The sequence below is a fragment of the Natator depressus genome, chromosome 4, assembly GCF_965152275.1.
Source record: "Natator depressus isolate rNatDep1 chromosome 4, rNatDep2.hap1, whole genome shotgun sequence".
Classification (NCBI taxonomy): Eukaryota; Metazoa; Chordata; order Testudines; family Cheloniidae; genus Natator; species Natator depressus.
Window position 1 is genome coordinate 125006111 of NC_134237.1, and position 11352 is coordinate 125017462.

Genomic DNA, 11352 nt, shown 5'->3' on the forward strand with positions numbered 1-11352 from the left:
TATTTAGTATTGATCGTCGTGTTTTACCTTGTGTTGCTTAAGCGTATTGTTCTGCTTTCGGTATTTCCAGGCACTTTCATTTGATATGTAATTTTAATTAATGGGGTGGGGGGAAGGGACAACGTGTGTATGTGTGTGCCTTACACACCGTATAATCCAAAGCATTCAGCCTCGGACATCAGTTTTATTCTATTGTTCTAATTTAATAATGCACCGGAGGGGGGGGGGGTGAAACAGGTGAGCTTGTTCACACTTCTGAGCACAAATACTATCCTTTTGATCCTATAACTAAACCATTAGGAGGGGCGATCCCATTCGGTGTGTATAATATCTTCTTTATATTGATCCCCGCAATTATTTCAAAGAAAGCGGTCTCCTCCCACTTCTCCAAATAAGGCTATTTAGATGCTTTCCAGCTGAGTGGAGGTGTGCTGAAACAGAGCTGACAGCTAAGTATATCACAGCCAACACCATCCTTCACTCTCTCCCCTCTCCCGCCCCCCTCCCCTTTCTCAGGCACACACACTTTCAGTGTCTCTCTCCTCCAGGGATGGAGATTACTGACTATTATGGGCAAGGGATTAATTTGTAGCCAATTACAACCCACTGCTAAATATGAATGCATAAATAAGATACAGCCTTGCCCGTGTGTGTGGGTGAGAGAGAGAGGGGTGTGGGGGACATAACTGTTTAGGTAGCTCCGTGAGGATGATGAGAAGAAAGAAGGAGCAACTGAGAGGAGCATCGCTCTCTGACTTCCTTCATCCACGGGAGACTCCAATCCAGGGTGGACCTAGCCCCGTGAAACCCTGCAGACCTAGAGGAACCAGCTCGCCTCTGTGCTAAACTGACGATAAACAAAGCAGCTCCCGAGCTGATTGCGAGACAGGAGTTTCCAGCTGAAGTTCGTGGGAAGGGGAAGAGTTGCAAGTGGAAGGGGCTGTGGAAAAAGTCATGAATGCGAGCAGAGACAAGACTCAGGGGGGTGACATCTCTATCCCAGCAGCAGCGGCAAGCCAGGCTGGCATTGTAGTGGAGCCAGTGTCCGGCTGCCTTCACGGGGAAAGCATGGAAAGCCACGGGGACCAGAGACTTTCTTCCAGCAACGAGCTACCGGTCTATTCGTGCCCTGGAAATAGAGACAGGCCAGGCGACAATCAGAGCAACACCCCTGGACAAGAGGGGGCAGGGGCAGCCCTGCCAGTGGTCCACAGAACCACCTCTTTTTCGGTGCTGGACATCCTGGATCCCAACAAATTCAACAGCAAGAAGAGGCACTGTTCTGTGTTGTACAAATCCGCAGGGAGCGAATGCACTCTAGGGGCAGAGGATAAACCCGAGGAGTCAGGAACGGAACTAGCAGATCCAAAGGCTCTGGCTGAAGATTTTGAAACGTGCAAAAAGTCCTCGGACTTACTCAGTAAGTACGTTGTGCATGTTAACCTTCCGCAGAGTGTCTAACTCGTGTCTGGAGCAAATAGCCGGCTACGGGGGGGGGGGGGGGGGGATGATAAAGAGCGCCTGAAATTATTATGCAGTGTGATTACATGCTTCTAAAGGTGAGTCTCGGAGACACGCACCGTCACCACTGCCTTCTGTCAGATACAATAAAGGGCACAACTGCACGTGTAGACACAGGGAGTCTGCTGTAAAGGGCAAATGTTCCTTACCTGTTGCTTCTACACCTGGCTAAGAATGTAGAGCGAGATAGGTGCATGCGGAGGGACTAACGTGTAACATTTTTATAAGCACCTCTTCCCACTTATTAAAATGGATGGTTTCAGTGGTGTAGCGAGGTCTGCCTGGTTTAAGGTATGTGATGTCTCCTGGTTTATATGCCCTATGCAAGGTGAAACTTTTCTGGCCCGGCCCTCCTTTCAGTTGCGTAAAGTTTTATGCTGGGCACTACTTCCAAGCTGGAGACTCTGTGATGTGCATGTCCTCTCAGTAATGCCCCCTCTGGGCCTTCCTTTCATTTTCCCGAACAGGTGTCTTGACGATTCAATCAGACACACGATAAATAACTGTAGCTGCCGTTCTGCAAACAAGGAAATACAAACGCAAATCTGGGGCAGGAACAGTTTGCAAAAGTCAAACGTCTTCCTCCTGGGCTCTGGTGCTTGCGATCTGGCTAGAAAGCGTTACATTTCAAGGGGTAATGTTGTATTAAATGTAACTAGTCCATCACGCCTCACTGAGTTCATTTGATTACTGGGGGCGAATGGAACCGGACTCTGCATTATATCACCTAATAACAGCTTCCGCCCTGGTGTCTCACTTCTGTCCTCGAGGGTACCAGGCATGTGTAAGTTGCTGCTGAAGCAAACTTTGCAGGAAGAATTGAGGGGGCTGCAGGTCATTTGAATGCGCAGGCCCAACAGGATTTTAAATTAATTCTCAAATCATCAAATAAGTCCCACAGATTTTCCAAGCATCAAAGTCGCTTTTACGACTTTTCTGTATTTCCTCTCCCCCCCCCAGCTTTCAGAACCATCTCCCCCTCCACCCCACCCCCGGCCTGCTGAGCGTTGCTCTGGGCGACAGATTCAATTTTCTCTCTCCCCTTGGCTTTTTTTAGGACAAATCAGACTAATTGTGACAAAATGCTGGTTATCTCTGGAAAAACAATTAAATTCCTTCGATTACATTTAAGGTAAAATGTGCTTAGCAGCGTAAAGAGGCTGGATAATGGGGGAAATCGCCCCAGAGTGGCATGTAGGACTCCCTGGGTCGATATCCTATTATCGAATTGTGCATATCTCTTTCAAGCACCTTGCAAACTCTCTCCTAACATCTAAATTATAGGGTCAAAATTCGGATAATTACTCGATTAAAACCTATTACACTTATTAGGGCTCGCTATTGATCGGGAATTGCATTCGACCCAAGCTCTAGATTGCTTTTTCTTTCCAGGTCCAAATATTCCAACTTTCTCACCTCTAAACGCTGTGACTCTGGAGATGTTAGAGCACTTCCGGGAAAAGATGGAACACATGAAAAATCTCTCTAGATATTCTGTATTTTGACGGGTGGGACAGCAGTGGGTTGTGTTTGATACCGTAAAGACTGGAAAATAAATTTCTGGACTAGGATTACCAGAGAAAGCGGTGTCTTTACAATTCTGTGCTAGAATGTCCATATCAATTAAAATTAGGCCATAACATTGGTTTTCGTTCTACCTGTTTCAACACAAGTCCCTTTACAGTAGAGCTGTTTTTAATCATCAAAGCAATAGCAGGAGCTAGACGTAAAGAAATCAAAGAGATTTTTAAAACTCCGAGTTCACCTAAAGTAAGTATTTGTCTAAACAGATCTATCTGACTTTTGTCATACTAAATAGGTCTGTTCAATCAGAAAGACCGACGAGGTCAGCCTATCACCAATCTTATACTTTATCTCCAGGCAAGGAGAGAAATGCAATTCTATCATTCATTTCTCTAACAGTAAATATATTTAGAAACACATGCAACACTAAACTTTGCTTACTGACAAGCTGCCAGGGATTTTGCACGATTTATCTCTTCAGTCCTAACTATGCTAATATTTTGTAAAGCTAGAAACACCCAACAATAGATTTGTGAGTACTGAGAAATAATGAAAGTTAATCGCATTATGGTCCCATCATCACCATCACCTTGGGTAACAGTAGATCAAGCAGTTGGTTTAGTTCGGTGGGGGGTGGGGAAACGATCCGAAAATCATTATGATTCTCTACAACCAGAAAAAGTACAAGTACATTGAAAATAGAAAATATTTAAGTTCATCTTGCAAAACACATTTAGTTTTAGAAATAATTGAGAAACCTCCAGTTAATTTGTTTTGCATTAACAGTTGCAAAGCCAGAGTGATGTTGCCTTGGACAATTACTAGTGCAGTTGTTGTTTAGAAAAATATTTTAATATTCCCCTATTGACGGGAATATTTTATAATATTCCCTTATTGGGGAATGTTTACAAATTATTGGGGGGGGGGAACCCTCTACAGTAATCATCACATACATTCTGTGTCATCTGTATTGAACGTACGTACTGTATGTTGTTATATTTACCCCTACACATATAAACATTCCTATGTGTTTTCAACAAGAACATATGGAAAGGTGTGTGTACAAAATTATCATATACAATGGCATCCATCTATAATTTAATTTCTACTCGATGTAGATTATTTGAACTTTATTTCATCTTCATATACTATTTTAAATTTAGAAACCCCTTACCCATGTTGTTATATTTCTATATATCTGTCATAATTCCAGATTTCCATTTTCTAATTTTTAACACCAAGATGGAAAGTATTATTCGTTAAAAAGTCCCCAGATTACTAAACATTGGTTTTGCGGGTTAAGGTGACTATAATAAACTTCTCTCTCTCTTTTTCCCCGTGGGGAGCAAGCAATATCCAAGGTTCAGCCGAAATCAGCTTATTTCACAGAACATAATCTTTTCACTTTTTAAAATTTCTCAATTAAAAATAATCACCTAATTGAATATACAGCATTTGGTTTTAAGATTTGGCAAAGTTTGAGATAGACGGTACAGCTTTAGTATTTATGGAATTTAAATGACTAAAGCAAACACATAATGGGTCATAATGATCAACTCACTGCTTAATTTGTGGGAAAGAGGGGGATTTACAGATAATAGCTATACTGGGTTATCTAGGTGTAAAACGGAGACCGATTCAGGAAGTTTAGGAGTATCTAAATGTGATAAGGACAAGGTATTTTATTTATTTTACTCCAGCCTGAGGCCCGATCCTGCATTTGATGAATTCCTTTTTTACTTTACTGGGAATTTGGGATGGTCAAAGGAATATAGCATCCGGCCTTCAAGCTATCAGAAATGTCTAAGGCATGATCCAGAAAGTGAAGCGGCTTCTTTACGAATATTATTTCAGGTTTCATAACGACTTGATCTTCCCCAGAAGTACAACGGCCCTAAATATCGGATAATTACCTTGTTCTCATCTGCAGTCCCGTTAATTGGAGCATAATATAAACCCAAATAAATTAAATGACCGTTAACTAGTTTGTACATTACACAAAATGAGTTTAATTAAGTTTGTATCTGCTCTGCTAATCAATACAAGTATTTACTCCAGTTTAATACTTCTACCTTAGGAACAGCACGAGAACAAACAAGGCACAGAAACGGTTAGAAACAGGCCAACACAGAAGGCAGCAAATCTTCCATCAATGCAGATAATTCAATAACTAAAATAAAAAGTCATATCAATGGTGTTCTCTTCTTCCTGCAGCAAACCCCCGTGTCATTCACAGACTTTCTTCCAAAATGTTCCATATTCGTTATTGCTCATTTCTCTAGCCCTAATTTTTCAAATCTCTATTCTGAAGACATTGCAGAAAGAGATGTCCAATTTTCTAAAATATCAAATGATTTTGATATTAGCATTCCTGAGGCTTCTGGAAAGAAGTGCCATGGAAGATACTAACTGCAATTGCTTCTACAAACAATAATAATGAGATTAATTTTATTTCTTAGCATTTCACAATCATTTTTAATTCGGAAGATGAACGAAGAATGATTACAAAGTAGGACTTCTCATTGTTGTCCACTAAATAATGTTCTATATTTGTAAAGCTTTTAGCTTGGTTAGTTAGGGTTTTAGGGCTGGAGGCTATTATACACGGTGTCCCAGCTTTAGACAAAGGTGGTTTCTTACTAAAAAGCACTTCGGGACTTCCTATTTGGAGAACCTTTTGGATGGAAGATTCCTCCATGAGAGTGGTGATAATATAGACAGACCCCTAACGTTTTCGAAAGTTACCCTTACTGATATTTATTTTTCTGAATTTTTGCAATATTTGTGCCATCCGGATTACAGTGAAAAAGGAAAATATAAACCGTGACCTATAAAGCAACTGTTGCAAGCCTAGTATATCTTCTTCTCTCCCATGCCCATTTACCCTTTGCTTAAATCATCTAAATACTCAGTACATATGTGTGGCGTCTACAAGGGACAGAAACCACCCACAATTCAAAGGAAAATCCTCTCCCAGAGAGCTTTACAACGCAATTCTTCCAGGTCAAGAGGGCACTCCTTAAACTTCCTCTTTGCAAATCTGCTCCAGGCCTGCCACCTTTCCTTCCCTTGGGGAGGGGATATGGGAGACTCCCTCATGCTGGAAGAATGTGAGGGCAGGGTTTATAAAGTGCCTCTCTTAGGATGATGAATGGTTTTGCTGTGTACCAGTGGGTCTTTTCACAGATGCTCCCCTACCCACAAAAAATGTAGGAAACCTCACATCACCTCCATTCCAAGTCCTCCCACTTTGAGGCCCAGCAGCAACCTTGAGGAAAGTAAACAGGGCAATTTACTGCCAACTTCCCAGTGCCCTCTAGCAATTCTGCTTCTCCTTTAGAGGATGGCTTGGCCTAAGGAGCTTGGACGGGAGGCTGGGAGGGCAGATTCGCATTCTGTGCCCGCTAAAGCCTGGATTCTGCCCTCCCCCCCTTCCCAGTAGGTCTGTGTCTAAAGAGCCTAGATTTAGGGGCGGGGGGGCCATCTTTTCCTACCCCTTTCAGCTTGACTGTAGAGCTGGGGGCCCCACAGGGCCCTCTCCAGCCTGGCTGGGTAGGTGGGGGTATGGGTGCTGGGGCAGGGTGGGTTGGGAGCTGCTAAGCTAACCCCTCTCCTTGCTTGTGCGCAGAGGATGGGGAGCTGTACAAGGCCGAGGAGTGCGACCTGGACTACGGCAGCAGGCCCAGTCCCAGCCCGGAGAGCGAGCTGCAAGACGAGGAGGAGCTGTGCAGCGAGGAGAGCAACAGCAGCAGCAGCCTGGGCGGCGTGGGGGGGTCCGGCGAGGCAGAGCCCGGCCACCACCCGAAGGAACGGGAGCCAGGCAGCCAGCAGCCGCAGCCGCAGGCGCCGGCCCAGCCTCCTGCCCCCGGCGGGGGCCCGCAGGCCAAGCCCAAGAGGAAGCGCACGGGCTCGGACTCCAAGTCGGGCAAGCCCCGGCGGGCGCGGACCGCTTTCACCTACGAGCAGCTGGTGGCGCTGGAGAACAAGTTCAAGTCCACGCGGTACCTGTCGGTGTGCGAGCGCCTCAACCTGGCGCTGTCGCTCAGCCTGACCGAGACCCAGGTCAAGATCTGGTTCCAGAACCGCCGCACCAAGTGGAAGAAGCAGAACCCGGGCGCCGACACCAGCGCCCCGACGGGCGGCGGGGCAGGCGGCGGCGGGGCCGGAGGAGGCCTGGGGGGAGGCGGCCTGGGCGGCGGGCTGAGCCCGCTCAGCCACTCGCCGCCCATGGGCAACCCGCTCTCCATGCACGGCCCCGGTGGCTACCCGGGGCACCCCACCGGGGGGCTGGTGTGCGCTGCCCAGCTGCCCTTCCTGCCCAGCCCCGCTGTCCTCTCGCCCTTTGTCCTGGGCTCGCAGACTTACGGGGCTCCGGCCTTCTACACCCCGCACCTATAAACCTACCTCCCCCCGCCCCGGGACTGCGAGCCGCTGGAGCAGCAGACCCTGGGAAGGATACTCCGCGCCACGCCCGCTCTGAGTCCCCCCAGCGCGCTCGGAGCTCCCATTCGGCCCAGTGGGATGGATACTCCGCGCCGCGCCCGCTCCGAGTTCCCCAGGCGCGCCCCGAACTCGCAATCACCTTAACGGGGAAGAGACGCCTCTGAATTCTCTCTGCGCGCCTGGCTCCTACAGAAGCCAAGGGGCAGCCCCGCGGAGCGCAGTGAACTGAGGACTTCGCAAAGCAACACTACATTATTATTAATTAATCATAATAATTAATAGTAAATCCATCCCCCGCCCCCAGCCCCGAAAACAGTCACCCACCTGAGATCAAACCCTGACGACCTCGCCGCTCTTTCTCTAGCCATTGAGTTTGGGGGGGAAGGGGCTTTAGAGCGAAATGGGGACTGCGGGGGAGGAGAGAGTTGGTGAAATCGCATTTCCCAGACGGACAAACCTCTTGTTCGGCCCTTTGTTTTTAAAAGCCCCCCCTCTGCCCCCCCCCCAGAGCTGAGTGGCTACTTTCACCCCGGTTATCATTTAAAACGAGCAACGCTCCTGGGAGCGCGCGTGGCTTCAGCCTCAGAACCCGCTGGAAGTTTGGGCAAAGGAGCCTGGCCCCAGGCGAACACCGTGGGAACGCGGCCCCGCTCCCCGCCGCGGGAGGGGACACTCGGTGGCCGGGGAAAGCCCCGAGTTGCAGTGTCCAAGGGCTGCCCCCGGGTTGGCAACGGCTGGCGCCCATCTGAACGCCCCAACGGCGAGCAAGATCCGGCTGTCCCCAGTCCCCAGAGCTTCCTCCCCACGGAGACACAACAACAACTTTTCATCTGCCCTACAATCCTTTCGACGACCCTTTTTTATACACGCCGTGTCCGGACTTGGCTTCGGGAAGGGACGAAGAGGAGAGAGAAGAAATCCTCCCGCCTTCCTCTTTGTAAATAGAAGTAGCTGTAAATCATCGTTCGCTGTATTTTTTCACGGTTCCTTGTTTTTTGTCTGGCCACTTGAAAAGATGATGTACCCATTGGACTCTCAGGGTAAAATGGAAAACTCTAGGCTTGTCACTCCGCCCCAGGGTTGGTAAGACAATGGGTTATTTTCTTTCGTGATCTCACGATTTTTACATACTTCGATCTTTTTTTTTAAAGGGGGAAAAAAAAAACGACTAACAGGGACAAATCAAATCAAGTCCACGGACCGCGGAAGGAGTCGTGTCTGGTCAATCCCACGTGGAGAGAGACTTTTAGTGGTTGCAATTTTTTTTGTTTGTTTTTTTACATTAAGCATCTATGTATATTTCTGGTCGTTACGAAAGTTTTAACTTTATAATTAATGTATAAGGTCTGGGAAGAATGGGGATCCAAAATGATAGAGAAAGAGAAAGCACTTTGTTTGCTAACCACTTTAAATCACTCAATAAACTTTAAGTAAACGGTGTCCTCCTGGGTCTGTGTGTGCCTCGTTTTTTAACGCTGATATCTGTGAGGCGGCAAGTTTCAGTTCACTTTGGAGGAGGAACAAATAACAAAACGGAATCACTTCCCTGCTGTAGCTTTCTAATAACTCACCTTCTGGTGCAATGCCTTTCGTGATCAGTGGTTTTTGTTCCCTTTGCCTTGAGACCCCCATTAAACGTGGCTAGTTTAGTTACTTATACACAAAGAAGCTTTCTGCTTCTTTGCGGTGAGAGGGAACTTTACCTTATTCGCTATTTTTGCCTGGTTTTTATTTTCTGAATTAGCTTGTTTGAGCTCAATAATGACCCCTCAACTCTGCGATATAAAATAGAAACCGAAGTGCTGGGCCTGCAAGGTCCACGATTTGGCGGTAGACACGGCGGCGGTTGGGAAGCATTTATGTACATTTCATAAATGAACTGTTGAATTATGAGCGCACCTTTTAAAAATAGCGAAACAGCCATTGGATTTCTGTAAATTATCTTTTTATTGAACTGCAAAATTAATATTCCCTGCTTAAAAAAAATCTGACCCTGTTTTATATTTTTTAAGATAAGGGCTGTTCTGTCATGGATCCAGGAAAATGAAAAGCAAAGCAAAGCAAAGGCATGGACTATTAAAGGTAGTTTGCCAGGTAAACTAAAGCTTATAAATCTCCCATTAAAGAGGAGACAAAGTTCTTATCTCGCACCCAGCTCTCCTATCTGATGCTATACTTCACGCTGGGGAAGGGAACTGTATATGTCTCGAATCCCTTCACTCCAGAGAGCTGACTGCTGCCTTTCCAGGGCACCGAATAATGCTAAGAAACGCAGACGGGAGAGTGCGCTGTCGATTATTAATTTGTCCTCCTTTAATCAGCTCCCGTCCAGCCGATCCCAGACAGCAGTGGACGGGCTCGCCCCATTTTCCAGGTGACCCCCCACCATTCCCCCCTGCCTGCAGACTCCCCCACCAAGGGTGGCTTTTCTTCACCCACCACCTCTTCTGAAAGGTCCCAGCCCAGGGGGAGAGGAGCCAGGCGGCAGAGAGAAGCAGCCCGCTGCCTTTGGAGGATGGGCTAGAAAAGGACTTTTAACAGTGAGCCTCTCTCAGAAGAGGGCGAAATTAACGAAGGGAGCCCTCGAGGCCGCTCCCCTCTTCCCCGGCCCCACCCAGGGCTGGTCCCGGGCCAGGCTTCAGGGGCTCGGCTCCGCTCGGCCGCGGCCGGTCCCCACCCGCCGCCCCCGCGGGGTGACAGTACGAAATGATAGCTTTCTAATCCCATTAGCGCCTTCCTCTTGTTTGCTTCCCCCCAGCGAGCGTTTCTGACAGCCTTTTACTGCCGCTGCTGGCACTTGAAGCGTGAGGAAGTTATAGTTTCTGACAGAGAAATTACATCTTCCCCCAGACTCGGCTGTCTCGAAACGTCCCGGGAGCGGGGCTGCGGGGCGCACCGAGGGAGCCCGCAGCCTTTGCGGGAGCCGCTCACGGGCTGCAGGGACCGCTCTCCGCCCGCAGAGGGGGCCACCGAAGAGGGAAAGCTCCCCCAGCCCTCAGGGGGAAGGCCCGGGGAGGGGAGGCAGCAGACGGCAGGTCTCGTCCATGCAAAGGAGAGCTCCCAGCAGGCAGCAGCTGGCAGGCGACCCCGGGGCAGGTCCCGCCCTGGATCTAGTTTCATTATTTCAGGTCCAGCCTCCGCCAACACCGGACTAAAGGGGGACTCAAGCCCCCCATTTACACACACGCACATCCCAGGTGGATCCAAACTTTTGCAGCTCCAGCTTGTTTCCTGTACAGAGCTTACTGCCCTCTACACAGATGTGTTAACAGACACATATGTAGCTGGCCTGCGCCCACAAAAGAATTTGCCAGTTAAGGACCAGACTGTATTGTGACCCCACCTTGTCCACAGGGAAGCCCCATGCTAACCACTGCGGAGCTTCCAGGAGGGAGTCCTATTAACAACGCTATTCATTTGAGTGTCTGATAAATCCTTAGTACCAAATACAGAGTAAAACACACCAACTGCTGGGTGAAAGATCTACAACAGCCTGAGCTAATAAACTTTTCCTCTGGACTTCCGTAAATTAAAAAAATATCCAGACTACTTCCCCCCCGCCTCCCCACTGTTGTGAAAATAAAATATAAACCAATCTTTCTGCTCACAGGTTCCCAGGTGTAACCGTCCACAGAAGTAAAATAAGTAGCACAGTAACAAATTACTGCAGAAGGTAGCTTGGAGTAGAACTGAGTCCATATCCTTTCTTTGCAGGGTTGTTGTGGGCATGTTAGTCCCATGATATGAGGGAGACAAGGTGGGTGAGATATCTTTATCTTTTATTAGACCAACTTCAGTTGCTGAAAGAGACAAGCTCCAAGGAGCTTGAATTCTCTCTCTTTCACCAACAGAAGTTGGTCCCAT

At 47.7% G+C, this 11352-nt stretch overlaps 1 protein-coding gene across 1 annotated transcript; it reads left to right on the forward strand.

Annotated features, from left to right (window-relative positions):
- Nucleotides 1-524: 524 nt before the first annotated feature.
- Nucleotides 525-7443, forward strand: NKX1-1 (NK1 homeobox 1). Its single transcript, XM_074950166.1, has 2 exons — nucleotides 525-1420; nucleotides 6674-7443. Exons 1-2 carry the CDS (start codon nucleotides 955-957, stop codon nucleotides 7441-7443), a joined length of 1236 nt encoding a protein of 411 aa, XP_074806267.1. The 5' UTR covers nucleotides 525-954.
- The last annotated feature ends 3909 nt before the right edge of the window (nucleotides 7444-11352 follow it).